General features: G+C 64.1%; 3 protein-coding genes across 10 annotated transcripts in view; 2 read left to right on the forward strand and 1 right to left on the reverse strand.

Moving 5' to 3' along the window:
* Nucleotides 1-184: 184 nt before the first annotated feature.
* LOC120390394 (urokinase plasminogen activator surface receptor-like) lies at nucleotides 185-4204 on the forward strand. Its single transcript, XM_039513035.1, has 7 exons — nucleotides 185-291; nucleotides 1177-1287; nucleotides 2227-2373; nucleotides 2476-2625; nucleotides 2816-2953; nucleotides 3238-3384; nucleotides 3852-4204. Exons 1-7 carry the CDS (start codon nucleotides 243-245, stop codon nucleotides 4109-4111), a joined length of 1002 nt encoding a protein of 333 aa, XP_039368969.1. The 5' UTR covers nucleotides 185-242; the 3' UTR covers nucleotides 4112-4204.
* A 6109-nt stretch (nucleotides 4205-10313) lies between these two features.
* LOC120390356 (ly6/PLAUR domain-containing protein 5-like) lies at nucleotides 10314-14000 on the forward strand. Its single transcript, XM_039512958.1, has 5 exons — nucleotides 10314-10472; nucleotides 11421-11573; nucleotides 11991-12167; nucleotides 12819-12950; nucleotides 13414-14000. The coding sequence occupies exons 1-5, from the start codon at nucleotides 10394-10396 to the stop codon at nucleotides 13998-14000; spliced, it is 1128 nt and encodes a 375-aa protein (XP_039368892.1). The 5' UTR covers nucleotides 10314-10393.
* A 3716-nt stretch (nucleotides 14001-17716) lies between these two features.
* LOC120390672 (ly6/PLAUR domain-containing protein 5-like) overlaps nucleotides 17717-19567 on the reverse strand; it is a 12207-nt gene continuing 10356 nt past the window's right edge. For 7 of the 8 annotated variants that reach the window (XM_039513447.1, XM_039513451.1, XM_039513449.1 and 4 more), the window contains one exon: nucleotides 18672-19567. This exon is cut by the window's right edge and continues 629 nt beyond it. Coding sequence is in view for 1 of the 8 variants with exons in the window: in XM_039513454.1 (XP_039369388.1) it covers nucleotides 18555-18661 (107 nt within the window). In the remaining 7 variants the exon portion in view is untranslated. The other variant, XM_039513454.1, reaches the window with a different exon arrangement.

Here is a 19567-nt window from a genome sequence, read left to right on the forward strand (position 1 = left end):
CCCCGTGGGACCCCAGCCCCTGCTCTTTATCCCCCAGATACCCACCCCCCCAAGAGCCCCCGCCCCATCTCCTGGGCCCCGCAGCCCAGCCCAGCCCCGCCCCGCCCCGGGGGGGTGGGGGGAGGGGTGTGTCCCAGGCTGGGGGCGGGGGTCATAAGGCCCCGGCGCGGGCCGGCAGCGCAGAGCGGCCAGAGGCAGGACGGAGTCACCGCGCCGCGACCGCAGGTTCGAGCCCCGAGGCGATGGAGTCCGTGTGGGGCTGCGTCCTGCTGGGCGCGCTGCTGAGCCAAGGTGGGGGGGCTGGAGCCCGGACTCCGGGGTTCCCTCCCCGGCCCTGGGAGGGGAGCGGGGGTTAGTGGTTAGAGCAGGGGGGCTGGGAGCCCGGACTCCTGGGTTCCCTCCCCGGCCCTGGGAGGGGAGCGGGGGTTAGTGGTTAGAGCAGGGGGGCTGGGAGCCCGGACTCCTGGGTTCCCTCCCCGGCTCTGGGAGGGGAGCGGGGGCTGGTGGTTAGAGCAGGGGGCTGGGAGCCCGGACTCCGGGGTTCCCTCCCCGGCTCTGGGAGGGGAGCGGGGGCTGGTGGTTAGAGCAGGGGGCTGGGAGCCAGGACTCCTGGGTTCCCTCCCCGGCTCTGGGAGGGGAGTGGGGCCTGGTGGTTACAGCAGGGGGGGTTGGGTGCTCGGACTCCTGGGTTCTCTCCCCTGCTCTGGGAGGTGCACGCAGGATGTGGGTGCGGACGGGGGCAGCCGCTCGGTGGTTTTCTCCCGGCTCTAAGTCTTGAGTCAGATCCTGGAAGGGGGGGGACGCAGCGGGGGGGCGGGCAGGAGTCGGACACGTCCCGGGCCAGGTTGGGGCTCTGGCAGGGGTCGGGCCGGGAGTCCCCTGGGGGAGCAGCTCCTCGCCACCGCTTCAGAGCCCCCTGGGGGGGTGGGGGGCGACACGTGAGCCCAGCGCTCACTTCCCTTCGCTCTGATTCACCTCAGCCGGGAACTGGATGTGATCAGAGCGGGGTGGGGGGAGCCAGGACTCCTGGGTTCTCTCCCCAGCTTGCGGGGGGAGTGGGGGCTGGTGGTCAGAGCAGGATGGGGCTGGGAGCCAGGACTCCAGGGTTCTCTCCCCGGCCCTGGGGGGGGCTGGGACTCGTGGGTTCTGTTCCAATTCCTCCACGTCTCTCCCCAGCGGCGGCCCTGCGATGTTACTCTTGTGATGGGGCCCGGAGCTGCCAGGAGACGGAGGACTGTGGGGAGCAGCAGGGCCGGTGTCGCACGACTGTCCTCACCATGATCGCCCGTGAGTGCCCCCCAGTGACCAGCCAGCCCAGCCCCCGGCTCCCCCCAGCTCTGCCGGCGCCCCTCACTCCCGACCCGCAGCCCCCGGCTCCCCCCAGCTCTGCCGGTGCCCCTCACTCCCAACCCGCAGCCCCCGGCTCTGCCGGCGCCCCTCACTCCTGACCCGCAGCCCCTGCCAGCCCAGCTCTGCCGGTGCCCCTCACTCCCGACCCGCAGCCCCGGCCAGCCCAGCTCTGCCGGGGCCCCTCACTCCCGACCCGCAGCCCCCAGCTCCCCCCGGCTCTGCCGGTGCCCCTCACTCCCGACCCGCAGCCCCCAGCTCTGCCGGTGCCCCTCACTCCCGACCCGCAGCCCCCAGCTCTGCCGGTGCCCCTCACTCCCGACCCGCAGCCCCCGGCTCTGCCGGTGCCCCGCACTCCCGACCCGCAGCCCCTGCCCGCCCCGCTCTGCCGGTGCCCCTCACCCCCGCCCCGCAGCCCCTGCCAGCCCAGCTCTGCTGGTGCCCCTCACTCCCGACCCGCAGTCCCCAGCTCCCCCCAGCTCTGCCGGCGCCCCTCACTCCCGACCCGCAGCCCCTGCCAGCCCAGCCCCCGGCTCCCCCCAGCTCTGCCGGTGCCCCTCACTCCTGACCCGCAGCCCCTGCCAGCCCAGCTCTGCCGGTGCCCCTCACTCCCGACCCGCAGCCCCCGGCAGCTCTGCCGGAGCCCCTCACTCCCGACCCGCAGACCCCAGCTCCCCCCAGCTCTGCCGGTGCCCCTCACTCCCGACCCGCAGCCCCTGCCAGCCCAGCTCTGCCGGCGCCCCTCACTCCCGACCCGCAGCCCCCGGCTCTGCCAGCGCCCCTCACTCCTGACCCGCACCCCCCTGCTAGCCCAGCTCTGGGCTCCTGTGGCCCAGCCCTGCCAGTGACTCTGTCTCCTCTACCCCCCACCCCCTCTAGGCTCCGAGGTCTCCACGCGGATCCAGAAGGGCTGCGACGTGGCGGGGAAACCCAACAATTCCATCTCCTTCCTCTCCCACGGGCAGATCGTGACGCTGGCGGAGGAGCAGTGCGCTACCGACCTCTGCAACCAGGGGGCGCCAGACGGTCAGTCCATAGAGCCAGCGGGGGTCATTCCCCTCCAGTCTGTTCCCCCTGCCCTGGGGGGTCCCATTGTCCCCTGCTCACCCCACCTCTCTCCCCCCACAGCCCTGAGCGCCTTCCCCTCCACCTCCAGCCTGGACTGCCTCTCCTGCTCCTCCTCCGACCACTCCTGCTCCAGACCCTCCTTGATGCGGATCCGATGCCAGGACCCCCGGGAGCAGTGCGTGGACATCACGGCCATCTCCATGCCCGAAGGTGAGCAGGGACCCGCCCCGAGACCCCCTCCCTGCCCCACATAGGGGGCCCAGGCCCCAGCGTCCGACAGGCCTCCGCCTCTTTGCTGGAGACGCCCTGAGCCAGCCAGGCCCCACCCTGGGGCCGGATCAGAGCCGGGGCCCCCTAGAGGGGACAGGCCCCACGTCACCCCTACTGTCTCTGTCCCCAGAGTTTCCCCAGGACGAGCGGCGCATCAAAGGCTGCGGGCAGATCTCTCAGTGCCAGGAGCCCCTGGGCTTCCACAACCAGCACAGCTTCTACCTACTGCAATGCTGCAACTCCAGCCTGTGCAATAACGACGCCCACGGTAACCCAGGGGCTGTGGGTCAGGAGTGAGGGGCACCGGCAGAGCTGGGGGCGGGGAGCAGGGCTGGGCTGGCAGGGGCTGCGGGTCGGGAGTGAGGGGCACCGGCAGAGCTGGGGGCGGGGAGCAGGGCTGGGCTGGCAGGGGCTGCGGGTCGGGAGTGAGGGGCACCGGCAGAGCTGGGTGGAGCCAGACGGGGTCTGGCAGGGGGCTGCGGGTCGGGAGTGAGGGGCGCCAGCTGATTTTCGGGCTGCCCAGTGATCCATTCTGACCCTGTTTCCCCCCAGATTACGAGGAATCCCCCCTGCCCCTGAACGGGGTCACCTGCTATGCCTGCGAAGGGAACTCCAGCCATGGCTGCGCCCCAGAAAACGTCGCCTCGGTGCAGTGCCAGGGGCCCATGACCCACTGCATGGAGGCTGTGGGGAGCCACGGTGAGTAGCCGCAGACCTGCAGACCCAGCAGGGGGCACCGTGCTGCAGGGGAGGGGCAGGTGCCACCATTCCGTGGGGAGGGGCCGGGGGCTCAGCAGGGGAGGGGCCGGGGCTCAGCAGGGGTGCAGGGCTGGGGGCTCAGCGGGGAGGGAGGGGGCTCAGGAGGGGCGCACGGCTGGGGGCTCAGCGGGAGGGGCAGAGGGGCTCAGCAGGGGCGTGGCTGTGGGCACCAGGCTGGGGGCTCAGCAGGGGCTTAGGGCCGGGGGCTCGGCAGGGGGCGCTGTGCCGGGGGGGGGAGGGGCGGGGGGCTCAGCAGGGGTGCAGGGCTGGGGGCGCGGCAGGGGAGGGCCGGGGCTCGGCAGGGCGCTGTGCCGTGGGGAGGGCAGGGGCACCTCGCTATGGGGGCTGGGGGGGGCCTGGGGGCCGGCTCCAGGCTCCAGCTCACTCCCCTCCCCTCCCCTCCCCAGAGCTGACGGGCCCGGGCACGGTGCTGAAGGGCTGCGCCACCCCGGCCTGGTGCGATGCCCCCTACACCTCCATCTACAAGCGCCTGGCCGGGGTCCAGGCCCGCTGCTGCCATGGCAACTTCTGCAACAGCTGGAACCAGGCGGGCGCCCTCCCCCCGTCCAGGAGGAGCCGGGCCGGCCACCGGCTCGTGGCCCAGCCAGCCCTGCTCTGCGGCGCCGCCCTCCTGGCTGCGCTCGTCCTGCTGCCCAGCAGCTCCTAATTCCCCGTCGGGCGACTCAGAGCGGGCGGCTGGGAACCAGGACTCCTGGGTTCTCTCCCGGCTCTGGGAGGGCAGTGGGGGCTAGTGGTTAGAGCAGGGGGGGGCTGGGAGCCAGGACTCCTGGGTTCTCTCCCTGGCTCTGGGAAGGCAGTGGGGCCTAGTGGTTAGAGCGGGGGGTGGGGCTGGGAGTCCACTGACTCTGCTCTCCACCCAACACCCATACGCTGTGTGGGCCCCCCCCACTGCCCTGTTCCCCTGGGATATCTCCGTGGATTTGAAGGTCTATAATTTATTTTCCCATTATGCTAAGGCCTGTCCCACTCAACCCCTCTGCTGGGGTCCCCCCGGGGGGTCCCTCCCCAGCCCCTCACCCATCTGCTGGCAGCTGACAGGCCACAACCCAGTTTTTATTAATATTATTAATTATTATGATTATTTGATTATTTATGGTTTATTTCGTTAATAAACTTTATTTTATTGTAATTCCCGCTCTGCCCAGCAGGGGGAGCTGCCTGAATTTCCTGTGTGGGTCCTGGTGTGTGGGGGGAGGGAATTTGGCTCCAGGAGCAGAGTGGGGGTGACCCTATGGAGTGATTTGGGGGGTGCCTGGATTCCCCTGGGCTGCTGCTGGCAGCGGGTGTGGGGGAAGCGAGAACGTGCCAGCACTGGGGGAGGGGGGGTGTTTGTGTGACACCCCCCCCCCTCGCAATCACACACACACACACACACACACACACCTGGGGCATGCTGTGGCTGTCTTGCTTTGCGTGTGGTGGCGCTGGGTATTTGAGTGCCTCGTGTTGGCAGCCTCGGGTGTGTGGTTTTGTGTATTGTGCGTGTTTGTGTTTGTGTTGCATTGTGTGTGTGGCTTTGTTGGTGTTGTGTTGGGAGTGTGGTTGTGCTTTGGCTGCGTTACAGTGTGAGGGGTTGGCAGCGGTTGGGAGTGTGGGCGGATGGGGGGGGCAGTGTGTGTTTTTCTCTGGGGTTTGAGTGTAGCTGGGGGGGGGGGGGTTGTGTTTGCTTCCGGGGCTGTGGCTGGGGTATATTTTTGCCACGGCAGGTGTGATGGTGTGTGTGATGCTCTGCCTGGGGAATTGGGGGAGGGGTGGCTCTGTGCGTGTGGCGCCAGAGGCTGAGGTGTGGGGTGTGTGGTTGTGGGTTTAGGCAGCTGTGTAGTGTTGTAGGCCTGCTGGGCCTCGCAGGCGGAGGGTGGGGGGACTTTGGGACTGTGTCTGTTTCTCTGCTGAGTGTCTGTCCCCCTGCCCCCACCCTGCTGGGGGGGAGCCCTGCTCTATGTCCACCCATACCCACCCCTTCTCCCTTGACCCCAGAGCTTGGAGAGAACCCAGGAGTTCTGGCTCCCAGCCCCCGACTCTAACCACTAGACTCCACTCCTCCCAGAGGCAGCCTGGGCCCCATCCCTCCTCTGAGTCCCTGTTCCCCAAACCAACCACTCCCCCTGATTTCCCTTCCCCCACCAGCCCTCCTCTAACACCGGGCCCATTTCTCGCCCCCCTCAAGTCTCTGTGACCCTCACCCCACATTGCCCCCAACCATCCTGACACTCTCATCCTGCTCCAACCTTCCCCCATGTCCCTAAAGCCCCTCCCCCAACACCCCGCCCAAACCTTCCCCACCACCTTGCCTTGACTGCTTCGTATAAACAGCCCCGGTGGTGCCCCACCCCAGAAGTGGCTGCATCCCAGGGCCAGGCGAAGGGTCTCTTGGTTCAGGGCTGTTCGGTGGCTCTGTGTTTATTTGTGTCGGTGGTTTTGAACCTGACAGTGACACACGCGAGGCCGAGAAGTGGCCGCATGGGACCCCAGGGCTTTGCCAAGACACAGGGGCGGTTGAGACACCCCCAGGGACGGGGCGATTCCGGCTCCCTGCTTGCATCAGCCCTCGTTGGGAAAGGTGCCGTTAAGCAACAAGCCTCCGTCAGCCCAGCAATAAACAACAGCCCAAGGGGCCGGGGGGGGAGGGGTGCGCGGCTGTTCCTGGCCGGGGGGGGCGCGTGGGTTCACGCTCAGCCTGTGCGTGTCGCTGTGCATTCGTGTCACTCGCGTTGAGGAGCTCGGTGTGGTGGTATTTCCTCTTCGTGCTATGGTAGCAGTAGACGAAAAGCGGGGTGACCATGTGTCAGACACCCCAGGGACCCCCTGGCAGAGATCCAGGCCCATCACACTGGATGCTGCTCAGACCCCAGCTGAGATCAGGGCCCCGTGGCGTCGGACGCTGTGCAGACACAGACTCTACAAGCATCATTCCGCCCATTTGACAGATGGCAAAACTGAGCCCTGCAGCGGGGCAGTGACGGGCTTCCAGTCCCACGGGCAGCCAGCAGCAGAGCTGGGCTGAGAACCCAGGTGTCCTGCAGCCCAGCCTGCCTCAGGAAAGCCACACCCCGTTACATCTGGTCAGATCTCCCCTGCCCTGCCCTGCGGGCGCCAGAGCAGAGGTGTGAGACACGGCCCTGCCCAGACGGAGAATCCCCCGCGCCCCTCGGGGACTCGTCCCCGCGGTTCATTCCCCTCCCTGGTTAACCCCGATGCCTTGTTCCCACGGTGAATTTATCCAGCTTCAACCCCCAGCCACTGGCTCATGTCCCCACTTCCTCCGCTCAACTGACCAGCCCCGTGTAGGGACGGACAGACGGGGTCACGGCAGCTCCTGGCATCGCTCGCTCTGTGGCTGGGCTTCGAATCCTCCCCGGGGCGCCGCTCCGAGCAGTGTCTCCCCAGGGATTGAAATTGGGGGGGGGGGGTTGACTGTCTGGGGGGCGAGACCGTGAGGGCAAAGGGGCCTGTATGGAACCATCGTAAACACTGGAAAATGTTTCACGCCCATTTTGTTAACTATCATCACAACAATTCAAGTTGGCGGAATTAAATGTGGCGCCCAGAACTGGACACAACCCTCCAGCTGAGGCCTGACCAGCGCGGAGCCGAGCGGGAGAATCACGTCTCGTGTCGTGCTCACAACGCTCCTGCTGACACAGCCCGGCCTGACGGTCGCTCTTTGTGCAACAGCATCACACATTTCACTTGTGATCCACTCTGAGCCCCCTGGTCCCTTCCCGCAGGCTCCTTCCTAGGCAGCCATGTCCCATTGTGTGTGTGCAGCTGATTGTCCCTCTTGGCATTTGTCCTGATGGAATTTCACCCTGTTTACATCAGACCATTTCTCCAGTTTGTCCAGCTCACGTTGGATTTTCACCCTGTCCTCCGAAGCCCTTGCAGCCCCTCCCAGCTGGGTGTTGTCTGCAGGCTCTACCAGTGGGCTCTCTCTGCCGTGCTCTAAACCATTGACAAAGACACTGAACAGAACCGGACCCAGAACCGACCCCCGCGGGACCCACTCGTTATGTCCTTCCAGCCTGACGGCGAGTCACTGATAACGACTACCCGGGAACGCTTTTCCCACCAGTTTTGCACCCACCTCACAGTAGCCGGCGTAGTGTAGACCAGCCCTAGATTTGCCCTTTTCCAGCCTCTGGAATCTCTCCCGTCCTCCAGGACTTTTCAGAGACAATCGCTAATGGCTCAGATCCCTCCCCAGGCGGCTCCCTGAGTGTTCTAGGGTGTATGTCACAGGCCCGGGTGGTTTGGAGACATTTAACTTGCCTACTTCATTTTTGACTTGTTCTTTCCCTATTTTAGACTCTGACCCTACCCCATGTTCACTGCCATTCGCTACGTTAGACGTCCATCGCCACCAACCTCCTTGGTGAAACCGACACCAAGACGTCATTGGGCACCTCTGCCATGTCCACGTTTTCTGTGACGGCCTTTCCCCCGCACTGAGCAATGGGCCTGCCCTGCCCTTGGGCTTCCTCTCGCTTCTGATGTAGCTGTAGGATGTTTTCTTGTTCCCCTTCATGTCTCTGGCTAGTTTGATCTCGTTTTCTGCCTTGGCCTTTCTCATTTTGTCCCTACAGACGGGTGTTCGTTGTTTATATTCATCCTTTGTCATTTGACCGAGTCTCCACTTTTTGCAGGACTGTTTCGAGTTTCAGATCACTGAAGATCTCCCGGCTAAGCCAGGCTGCTCTCTTGCCAGACATCCTGTCTTCCCTACGCAGGGGGATAATTTGCTCCTGTGCCCTTAATAACGTCTCTGTAAAACTGCCAACGGTCGTCAATTGCTTTTCCCCCTAGACTTGCTGCCCCTGGGATCTGACCTACCGACTCCCTGAGTTTGCTAGCGCCTGCCTTGCTGAGTCGCCCTTTGGCTGCGTCACCGTAGTGTGCGCTGCTCCCATGGGGGCTGTGGGTACCGGGGACCCACCATGAACCTGGAGGCTTTGCAGGAGAGGTGGAGAGAGTCTCTGGGCTGTTTCACATCCCCCCAGACTCCAGCAACCCCTGGGAGCGGGCGCCTGGGAATGAAGATGCATTACGGGGACCATTCGCATCGTGGGCATTGGCATAATAATCCGCGGCTTCCACAAGCCATGGAAAGGGAGGAAATCCCTTCCCGAGCTGCTGCAGTGACAACAAGATGTAACCAAAGCCGCGGCGTCGCCGGTGTTGGTGGGGAAAGATCTCAGGCGGCTGGCTGGTAACTGCACCGAGCGAGGGGGCTGCGAATTGTCTCTGCGGGGTCTCTGGGCACAGAGCGGGACAGATGGAAACGGGACACTCTGCCCGCCGTTGGCACATCCCCCCTCGTGAGACGAGACACCCCGGCTTCCCTAGCGCGACCGCAGGTTCTTTGTGTGAGGCTGGGAGAGAGGCGCTGGGATCGCCCTTCTCCCCGCAGGGCAGGGCTCCTCGCAGGGTTTACGCAGGTCAAAGCCACGTCTTCTGTAGCCCCTTCCCTGACTCCCACCCTCAGCCCGAACCCTCGGGAGAAGCTCTAACCCTGCCCTGAGCGCGTCTCGTAACCTTAACCTTGCGCGGGTTCCTTGAACCTCAAGTGACCCGTAACCCTAAATGTAAATCCGAACCCTGACTTCAAATATTGGCCCTAACCCTCCAGTTCTAGCCGGACTGACCCCTCCCCGGCTGACTGGGCGCCCCAGAACCGGACCCAGGGCCCAGCAGCGTCACCCCCGGGTCAGCGCCAGAGGGAAACCCCCCTCCCTGCTCCGCCTGGAGCCCCTCTTTTCTCCAGCCCAGGACGGCGTTAGCCCGGCTGGCTCCAGCTTTGGGTGATTCTCCCCCGTCGCCCCGAATCGCTTCCGGCGTCGCTGCTCCCCAGCCCCCTGCTGTGTGTCCGGCCGACGCCCCTCGCTCTGGTCGGTGACGTGTGGCTGCAGTCACATGCCCAGCGTTTGCTCGTGCCCAGTTACCCGCCGCCCGCACGGCCCTGGGCCTTTCTCAAAGCCAGCAGCAGAAACCCCCGTTAGTTCGCCTGGGAGCGTTTTTGGCCTGTGCAGCGTTTCCCCTGAGCTCGCCCGTCCCTGGTTTTCCCTGAGACCAGCCCGAGCCGAAGCCAAACGGCCCCTCGGCGGGTGAAGCCGGCCCGGCGCTGCGTGCACGGCAGGTTCGGTCCGGACACAAACGGGCCGTTTTCTGACACCCGCTCGGGCGTTTGTGTCGCTCGCCGCTGCGCTCCCGGGTTTAGCGCGTCGCCCCCCCGGGCCGTTGTGGTGTGATTGTGTGTGCGGTGCACCCCGGCCAGGCTGGCTGTACCTATGTGTGTTGGGTGTGTGCCTCAGCGAGCTGCCCATGCACGCGGTACTGAGTGTGTTTGTGTGTCCATGTGTGTGAGGGGGAGATGCCTGTGTAGGTCTCACCCCCAGCGTCCCCCTTCCCTCAGGCCCAGATTCTCCCCGTCCAGCGCCCACACGCGGTGCTGGATTGTTCGGCCCTGGGCCCATTGCCCACCGAGGCGCTGGGGGACGTCGAACCCACCCACCGACCCCCACACACAGAGCAGGGCTCCAGCCGGGGGCAGCCCCCGGGCAGATCACGAGCCGACTCCCCGACTTCCCCCGGGCATGAGGGACGGGGACTGGGATGGCGAGGAGAACGGGGAGCAAATTGGGCATGGGGAGGGGTGTCTCCGGGGCACCCCGGCTGCCCCCACCTCCAGGGCCTGGGTACCCCCCGTCTCTAGCCAGGGGCCGTGGTGGTACCCGTTGCCCAATGGAGTCATTGCACCAGAGCTGCGGAAGCGGCTGTGTGGTGCAATCCGGCTGAGCAGCGCGGGGTGGGGGTATAAATTAGAGGCTCCCCCCACACACAGTCCCGTAAGTGGCTGAGACTCGCCCCCTCGGACACACTGCGCAGATCCCAGGGGGGTTGCGTCTCTCCGGCAGCCGGGCTCTCTGGGGCCATGGGGCGCCCTGGGGCAGGACACGGGGCGCCGGCGGCGGCACTGCTGGCAATCCTGGCTTCTGCTCTGCTGATCCCAGGTACCAATCCTGGGCTCCCTGGGAGGGGAGTGGGGGCTGGTGGCCAGAGCAGGGGGGCTGGGAGCCAGGACTCCTGGGTTCTCAGAGGGTGGGGGGGGGGGAGGAGGTCTGGTGGTTAGAGGGCGGGGCCTGGGAGCTGGATTCCTGGTTTCTCTCCCTGACCCTGGGAGGGCAGCGGGGTCTGGTGGTTGGGCGGGGAGGGGCTGGGAGCCAGGACTCCTGGGTTCTCTCCCTGGCTCTGGGAGGGAAGGAGTCTGGTGGTTAGAGCAGGGTGGGCTGGGAGCCAGGACTCCTGGGTTCTCTCCCTGGCCCTGGGAGGGGAGTGGGGTCTAGTGGGTTAGAGCTGAGGGTCTGGGAGCCAGGACTCCTGGGTTCTTTCCCTGGCTCTGGGAGGGGAGTGGAGTCTAGTGGGTTAGAGCTGGGGGGCTGGGAGCCAGGACTCCTGGGTTTTCTCCCTGGCTCTGGGAGGGGAAGGGGGGGCTAGTGGATACAGCAGAAGGGGGCTGGGAGCCAGGATTCCCCCCTGCGTAGCCCCTACGGGGCATAACCTGTGGTATTGTTGTTTCACTGGCTCAGGCACCGCTTCTGTTGTGAGTGCACACGCAGAATTCTAGACACACACGACTGCTCGCCTCCCGCAACCACTAACACACACAGGGACCCACAAACCATCACGTGCATAGACCCACCACAGCCCACAGAGAAACACACTCACACACACATACACAGACAGCAGGAATCAGCTCCTCCAGCAGGGGGCAGCGCACACACACACACACACACACACACACTCACATACACAGACAGCAGGACTCAGCTTCTCCAGCAGGGGGCAGCACACACACACACACACACACACACTCACACACACACACACAGAGCAGGACTCAGCTCCTCCAGCAGGGGGCAGCGCACACACACACACACCCCATGTCTGTCTCCCCGCAGAGACCGGCTCCCTGCGCTGTCACAGCCACAGCTCCGTCCTGCTCCGCGACCGGGGGGGTAAACGCCTCCACAGCATCATCACCCACAATGGCACCGAGTCCTGCGCCCCGGCCCACAGCGCCTGCATGGAAGCTGCCGTCACCCTCAGCGCAGGTAACACCCCCGCGGTGCAGAGAGGCCAGATACCGGGCTCGATGGGCCCAGCCCCTGATCCAGGGGGCAGGGAGGAGGCGGGACACCGGGCTTGATGGGCTCATGGGGCTGAAACCAGGGGGACAGGGAGGGGGCAGGATTCCGGGGTAGATGGGCTCATGGGGCTGATCCAGGGAGCAGGAAGGCCAGATACCAGGGTAGATGGGCCCATGGGGCTGATCCAGCGAGCAGGGAGGCCGGATACCAGGGTAGATGGGCCCATGGGGCTGATCCAGGGTGCAGGGAGGAGGCGGGACACCAGCTTGATGGGTCCATGGGGCTGCCCCAGGAGTTCCCCAGAGATGGGCCCCTCCCCAGGGCCTGTGGAACTCCCTGCTACTGTCTTCACCTGCCTTTGGCGTGGCTCTTTCTCCCCAGGGGGCATGTCCGTGACTCTGATCCAAAGGGGGTGCAGAGCTGGACACCCCAAGGGAGGGACCGAACCCCCCGCTGCGCCCAGCCGATTCCTCCACATCCAGGCCGATGTCCGCTACTGCCAGTCGGACCAGTGCAATGCCAAGGGGCTGGGGCTGGGGAGCCCCGGCCAGGGCACAGGTAACGGGAATGAGACACAGGGCCTGTCCCCTCTAGGGGGCGCCGGCTCCCACCCAGCCCCAGGGCAGGACTGGCTGGCTCAGGGGGGCGGGGAATGGGGCAGGGGCCTGTCCCCTCTAGGGGGCGCCGGCTCTCATCCGGCCCCATTGCAGGACTGGCTGGCTCAGGGGGGCGGGAATGGGGCAGGGGCCTGTCCCCTCTAGGGGGAGTCAGCTCCCACCCAGCCCCAGGGCAGGACTGGCTGGCTCAGGGGGGCGGGAATGGGGCAGGGCCCTGTCCCCTCTAGGGGGCGCCGGCTCTCATCCGGCCCCATTGCGGGACTGGCTGGCTCAGGGGGGCGGGGAATGGGGCAGGGCCCTGTCCCCTCTAGGGGGCGCCGGCTCCCATCAGGCCCCATTGCGGAACTGGCTGGCTCAGGGGGGCAGGGAATGGGGCAGGGGCCTGTCCCCTCTAGGGGGCGCCGGCTCTCATCCGGCCCCATTGCAGGACTGGCTGGCTCAGGGGGGCGGGGAATGGGGCAAGGGCCTGTCCCCTCTAGGGGGCGCCGGCTCCCACCTGGCCCCAGGGCAGTGGCTGGCTCAGGGGGGCGGGAATGGGGCAGGAGCCTGTCCCCTCTAGGGGACGCCGGTTCTGATCCGTGTCTCGTTGCAGCTCCGGCCCCCAGCGGCCCCACCCAGTGCTACGCCGGCCTGAGCCTCAGGCCCCAGCCCCACACTCTGGAGCGGGTGACGTGCGACGGTGACGACGCCCGCTGTTACCACGGCAACGGCACCCTCACAGCAGGTGGGTGGGGTGACGTGGGGTGACGCTGGGCTTTATACCCCAGCAACACTGGCTCCCCCTGCTGTCCTTGGGGTGCATTGCGCACCCCCCCGCCAGTGACCGGGACGGCACTGCTGGCTGGGGCACTGCCTGGGTCAGGGCGCTGCCTCTGGCCCCCAATGCGCCCCCATACCAGCCCCATTGCATTCTGGGAAGGTTGGCCCAATGCCTCTCTCCCATGGGACCCAATGGCTGCCCCGTTGCACTCCCCATGACACCCTCATGACACCCAATGGTCACCCCACCGCACTCTGGGAAAGTTGCCATGACAACCACCCCTTTGCCATGGACCTCTCAATGGCTGCCCCCATTGCATTCTGGGAAGCCTGGCGGGATGCGTCTCTCCCATGGTACCCAACGGCTGCCCCATGGCACCCTGGGAAGGTTGGCGTCTCTCTCACACACGTCCCGCTTGTGCCCCCAGGGAACCTCGCGGTGCCCGTCTTCGTGTGGAGCTGCCAGGCCCCATCCTGCGCCGTGCCCCCCAGCCGCCACGTCGGCCCCCTGCAGCTCAGCCAGGCCGGCGCCTGCTGCGCCGGCAGCTACTGCAACGGGCAGAGGGCCCTGGCACAGGTCTCCGTCCACCGCACCATCTCCGTCGGCGACCACCCCCTCACCACCGCCACGGCCAGGAAAGACCACAAACACCCCGGGCGCAGCCACGGCACGGCGCCCACGGTGCCGCCCGACCCAGACGACCACACGGAGCCGCACTATCCGGACCGAGACGTCACCAGCTACGACGACCGCACGGAGCCAGATGATCTGGAGCCAGACGGCAACGGCTACAACAGCACGGAGCTACCCGACCCCCACCCCAGCTACAAGGGGGCCCTGCCCCACAGCACCCGCCCCCGCCCCACCGAGCCCGGCAAGAAAATCGGCTACCCCAAATCCACCGTCCGCCCCGCCCAAAATCGCCCTAATCCCGGGGCCCACAGCTCCCAGGCGCCCGGCCTACGCCTCTGCCCCCTGCTGGTGGTGCTGGGAATAGCCTGCCTGGGGCTGTGAGGGGGGCTGGGGGCCAGGACGCCTGGGTTCTATCCCCAGCTCTGGGAGGGGAGTGGGGTCTAGTGGGTTGGAGCGGGGGGCTGGGGGCCAGGACGCCTGGGTTCTATCCCCAGCTCTTAGTAGCTATGAGGAAGTCACTCCCCCCGCCCCCTTCACCACATTACATGCTTCAGATTCCCCACATTTAAAGGGAGGGATCCCAGAGATCGGGGGGAGGGGTCGCTCCCCATTTCCCTGAATTACTGCTGCTGCTTTCAGTCCCCATTAACCCTCTGTGGGCCCCCTGCCCTACGCTTCCCCCCCCCCCCGTTTTTTAATAAAGTCTCTTACTCACAAACCCTTGCATTGCCCAGCTGGTCGCTTTCTGGTGGGGGCGGGGGGGTGACAGGAATCCTGGTCCCAAAGACACGAGGCTGCTGGCCTGGGACGTGTCAGGTGGTTCCGCTTGGTTCTGTAGCCCCCGGCCCGGCCCTCGCCCCCGGCCCTGTGCCGCTTAGATCCACCACTAGGGGGCACCCTAAAGACTTGCCCTTGTCCCGCACCCCCCTTCAGGTCCCCCATGGGAGGGGATATGCCAGCCCCTCTCCGGCACAGATGGGACGCACCCCCACCCCACCCCATAGCAGTATGCGGGGGGGGGGGGAGGGAATTGAACCCCGCCCCCGTTCATTAGTATGGTGAGAAAAAAGGCAGGGCCCTTTAAATGTAGAGAACCGAAAATGGACCCAGGCATCCAGGTGGGACTCCAAATAAGACAATTCTATTCTGACCCCCCCTCCCCTACGCTGACCACTGGCTTCTTCGCTAAACAGCTGCTCCACCCCCAGAGACAGCTGCATCCCAGCACCAGGCGAGGGGTTCCTGTGTAAACAGCCCCCGTGCCCCACCCCAGAGACAGCTGCATCCCAGCGCCGGGTGAGGGGTCCCTGTGTAAACAGCCCCCTGCGCCCCACCCCAGAGACAGCTGCATCCCAGCGCCAGGCGAGGGGTCCCTGTGTAAACAGCCCCCGTGCCCCACCCCAGAGACAGCTGCATCCCAGCACCAAGTGAGGGGGGGTCCCTGTGTAAACAGCCCCTGCGCCCCACCCCAGAGCCAGCTGCATCCCAGCACCAAGTGAGGGGGGGTCTCTATGTAAACAGCCCCCACCCCACCCCACCCCAGAGACAGCTGCATCCCAGCGCCGGGCGAGGGGTCCCTGTGTAAACAGCCCCCACGCCCCACCCCAGAGACAGCTGCATCCCAGCACCAGGTGAGGGGTCCCTGTGTAAACAGCCCCCCCGCCCCACCCCAGAGACAGCTGCATCCCAGCGCCGGGCGAGGGGTCCCTGTGTAAACAGCCCCCCGGATGGATGATGTCCCACCTGCTGCCGACACAGCAGGTTCTGGCCAGTCCCAGCCTGGCTGAGAGTCAGACGCCAGCCGGAGGGACAGGGGGGCGAGGGGGCAGCTGGGGGCCAGCAGAGGTGGGGGGGTCATTCACAGGAAGCAGCCGCTCCTTGGCCGTCTGGCCATCCTACCCTGTCGCTCACACACAGTTTGCGACCACAGAGCAGGGCTTCGGGATTCCCCATCACAGCCACCCCCCCCCCCCCGGCCCAGCGGAGCCCCCTCCTCTGCACCCCAGCACAGGCCAAGCCACCATGCCCCATGGCAGACCCACGGTGTGGGAACTGGCACCGCCCTATCGCCTGGCATCGGCTCTCCTGATACAGGGTACTGGGGTGGGTTAACCGAGCCCAAAAGCAGGGGGCGGGCTGGGAGCCAGGACTCCTGGGTTCTAGCCCCGGCTCTGAGAGGGGAGTGGGGGCTAGTGGGTTAGACCGGGGGGGCTGGGAGCCAGGACTCCTGGGTTCTAGCCCCGGCTCTGAGAGGGGAGTGGGGGCTAGTGGTTAGAGCAGGGGAGGCTGGGAGCCAGGACTCCTGGGTTCTCTCCCTTGCCCATGCCCGCCTTGTACAGTGGACAATCCCAGCAGGGCAGGTGCCTGGGGCTCTCAGCCGTCAGCCGTGGCGGCCCCGCCACTCTGTGCTTTTCTTGCACAATCCGGTGGTGAGAGGAGGGATGGGCCCACCCGGCCCGGGGCCGATGAACAGACCTTGGAGCCCAATAACCTTGTACCTGGCCCCGTCCTGGGCACGTCACAACAGCCAGACACCCGGGGGAAGCCCCAGCAGCTTCCTCCTTCTGCTCTGCTGTCATAAATCCGCCCTATGTCCACAGGCCCCACCTCGATGGGCTAACGGGCCCCCTTCCCCTCCTGCCACCGACACTTTGTCACTGTGCGGTTGGTCCCTGGCTGCCCCACCCCAGAGGTGGCTGCATCTCAGCGCCAGGTGAAACATCTCAGTGTGATGTTTCCAACCCAGAAGTTGGCTGCTTTGCTCCTGTAGCCGTTCCCTCCCCTGCTGGGGCCCAGCGGAGGGGACGTGGGGGGAGAATCACTCAAAGAAAGGGGCATCTGCAGGGTGCCACCCACGGCCAGGCCTCTGGCTCTTTCAGAAGGATGAGGAGCGGTTGCCTGGCACCCCACGTTCTCTTAACACCTGGCTCCCTGGGCAGGCTGGGCTGGAGATTGAGGCTCTGGGGGCGGATGGGGGCTGTTCGGTGCGCCGCCCCCGGCAGCTCATGCTAAGCAGGGCTGGGCCGGGGCATGGCTCGGATGGCGGGGGCAGGTGTTATACCAATAGACTAAAAACCAGCAGGGTCTTATTAAGAGGGATAAGGCAAAGATGCCACATTTATTGTAAATATAATAGTAAAGCAAAGAACGTTGTTTTACTACTTATTTCTATCACTACTTATTACACACACACACACAGACACAGACACACACACACACACACACACAGACACACACTCTGTAGAGGTGTTATAGTTACCAGCCTAGATGTTGCTCATGCCAAGTTACTGGCCAGGTATCTTGGTCATGAGGATGGAGCCGCGTCTGCGTCCGATGCACCTAATGCTCCTGGAGGCTGGCAGCAGAACCAGAGACTCAAAGGCCTCAGTCTTCAGAGTCCAGTTTTATAGGAATTTATTCCTATGTCAGGCCATGAGAGTTGCTTCATTCTGCTGTTGCTAAATCAATCAGCAGGTGGCTGGCTCCATGTTACCAGCTGTTTGTTTTTAATGCTTTTGAGGTGTGCTGGGGTGGTTTCCAGTTTGCCCTCCGGGGTCATCTGGTTGATCCCACTTGACACCTTCTTCAGCCACACTGAATTCTTCAGGCTGGTAACTCCCTAACCATTCATTCATTATCTAAACTAGGCCCTCATCCACATACATTCTCTGTCTTAATTACATTTATTTCACTCTCTCTTTACCTTTTGGGGTGTTACCAATTTCTGTGAGACTCCCTGTCTTTTAACAATCAAAGATAAAGTGAGATGAAAACTTACAGAGGGTGGGGGTCTCTATTTATACACTCTAACAGCTACTGTTTGGCTTACTTAGAGTTAATTAATGTTTAACAAGTTTTATACAAAGTATTTCTTTGAGCAGGCTTCACACAGACACCGCTGGTGGCTTGCAGGTTAGAGGCGAAATGTTGGGAATCACATTTACTTCTAATATAAACCTTCACTTATAAAGTATCAATTAACAATAAATCATTTTTTATATAAACCATGTCTAATATAAACCTTCTTTAATATCCCTACAAGGGCTCAGCAGGGGGCGCTGCACTGCAGGGAGTGGAGGCCAGTGGTTAGAGCAAGGGCGGGCGGGCAGACAGGACAGGTTGCTGGGAGCTAGGACTCCTGGGTTCTACCTCCAGACTGGGGGGGGAGTGGGGTCTAGTGGTTAGAGCAGGAGGGGCTGGGAGCCAGGACTCCTGGGTTCTCTCCCCAGTACCAGCCCTCTCCCTAGGGGACGCCAAGGTCTCTATGGTTGCTGTAGACCTGCGTGAAGCCGCAGACCTGTACCATGTTCTCCTACATCCAGAACCTCATCACCATTGAAGAGAAGGGGCAGCGCTTCCCCAGGATGCCCCACGCCACCGCCAGCACCTGCCGCCCCCACCCACACACTGCTGGCACTGGCCACTCGCGGACTGTGACGGGGGGGCTGATCCGGGGGGCAGGGAGGGGGCAGGATACTGGGGTAGATGGGCCCATGAGGCTGATCCAGGGGGCAGGTAGGGGGCAGGATACCAGGGTAGATGGGCTTGTGACACCCGACACCCCTACATTCACCACTGTCGTACAATTCTACGGCTCGTACAAAGTCTGCTTCGCAAGGTATCATTCTAGAAGTCTGAATCTGTTGCACATTACTCTCCTGGTAAGTTGCGTGTACGCGCATGGTACGGGGCGGTACGAAGTTTGGCTACACGCATGTTCCTGAGACATGTCGTGAGGGTGGGAACACCCCCGAGCAGCCTTTCGGGTACAACAGGAAACAGGCCAAACGCTGTTGATGGCTCACTGAGGAAATACACAAGCACCAGGATCCCCCCCAGGTTGTGGTTGGTTTGTTTGCTGGGTAATCTGCTGCGATCTGTCTGCGGTCACTTCTAATCACTTCAGTTCGCTCCCTTGTAGTTAATCCACGTGGTTTAACTGAGCCAGAGGGGTTCTGAGTGACGTGTCTGCTTGGCTAACGCAGGCTCCTCGTCTCTGTTCCCGAAATATCGGGTCCGTCTAGCTGAGAGCCAATAACAGCCTGACAGGGATAAGGAAACGTTGCTTTATTCTGCAGGGAAAAGGCGAGCCTTGTACTCAGGTACAAGGAACTCTGCTGCATAACAAGTTTCACAAGCTTTTTATACACTTTCAGACAAGACCAAGCCGTGTTAACACCTCATTGGTGGGTGTCAAACCTCGTGCTCCTGTTATCTGGTTAGTAAAAACTGGCTTGGAGCAAGATTTCTCTGCTTTGAGGCAGAAGCAAAAAGACAGTTCAAAAGTTCTGGTTACTGTGTACGTGAGGCTTCTGCTTCCCCCTACGGGCCGCTTGTAAGCCATTAAGGGGGGGCCCAGTAACTGTCACACCTCCCTTCCCCACACCGAGCGGGAAGCCTGCACTCGCCAGCTCCCTGTGCGGTGCCAGACGGGCCCGTTCGGGTTTATGCTCCAGCGGGGGCGCCAGGCGGGGGAGCTGGCGATTGGGTGGCTTCGGTAAAGCACTCAGGTAACTCAGTTGGGTGGGTGGCGCCACCTGCTGTCGTGTTGGGGGATAACAGGGCCTGGAGAGGGCTGAGCTGGCCCCTCTGAATAATCAAGGGGGCACAGCAGTTCCAACAGCTCCCAGACGGCACCCGGGAGCTACGACCCGTCACAGGGCCCGTGGGGCCGATCCGGGGGCGAGGGAGAGGCGGGACCCCGGGGTAGACGGGCCCGTGGGGCCGATCCGGGGGTGAGGAGGAGGCGGGGCCCCGAGGTACATGGGCCCGTGGGGCCGATCCGGGGGCAAGGAGGAGGCGGGGCCCCGGGGTAGATGGGCCCGTGCAGCTCCCACTGAATACCCTGGGCCTGGCCGGATGGGGCAGCTCCGGGGTCTCCGGCTCAGCCACTGCGTGTTTACAAAGAAGTCCCCAGTCCCCACATGAAGCACGATTGGGCCGGGGAG

This window comes from Mauremys reevesii, linkage group 24, assembly GCF_016161935.1.
Source record: "Mauremys reevesii isolate NIE-2019 linkage group 24, ASM1616193v1, whole genome shotgun sequence".
NCBI classification, from domain to species: domain Eukaryota; kingdom Metazoa; phylum Chordata; order Testudines; family Geoemydidae; genus Mauremys; species Mauremys reevesii.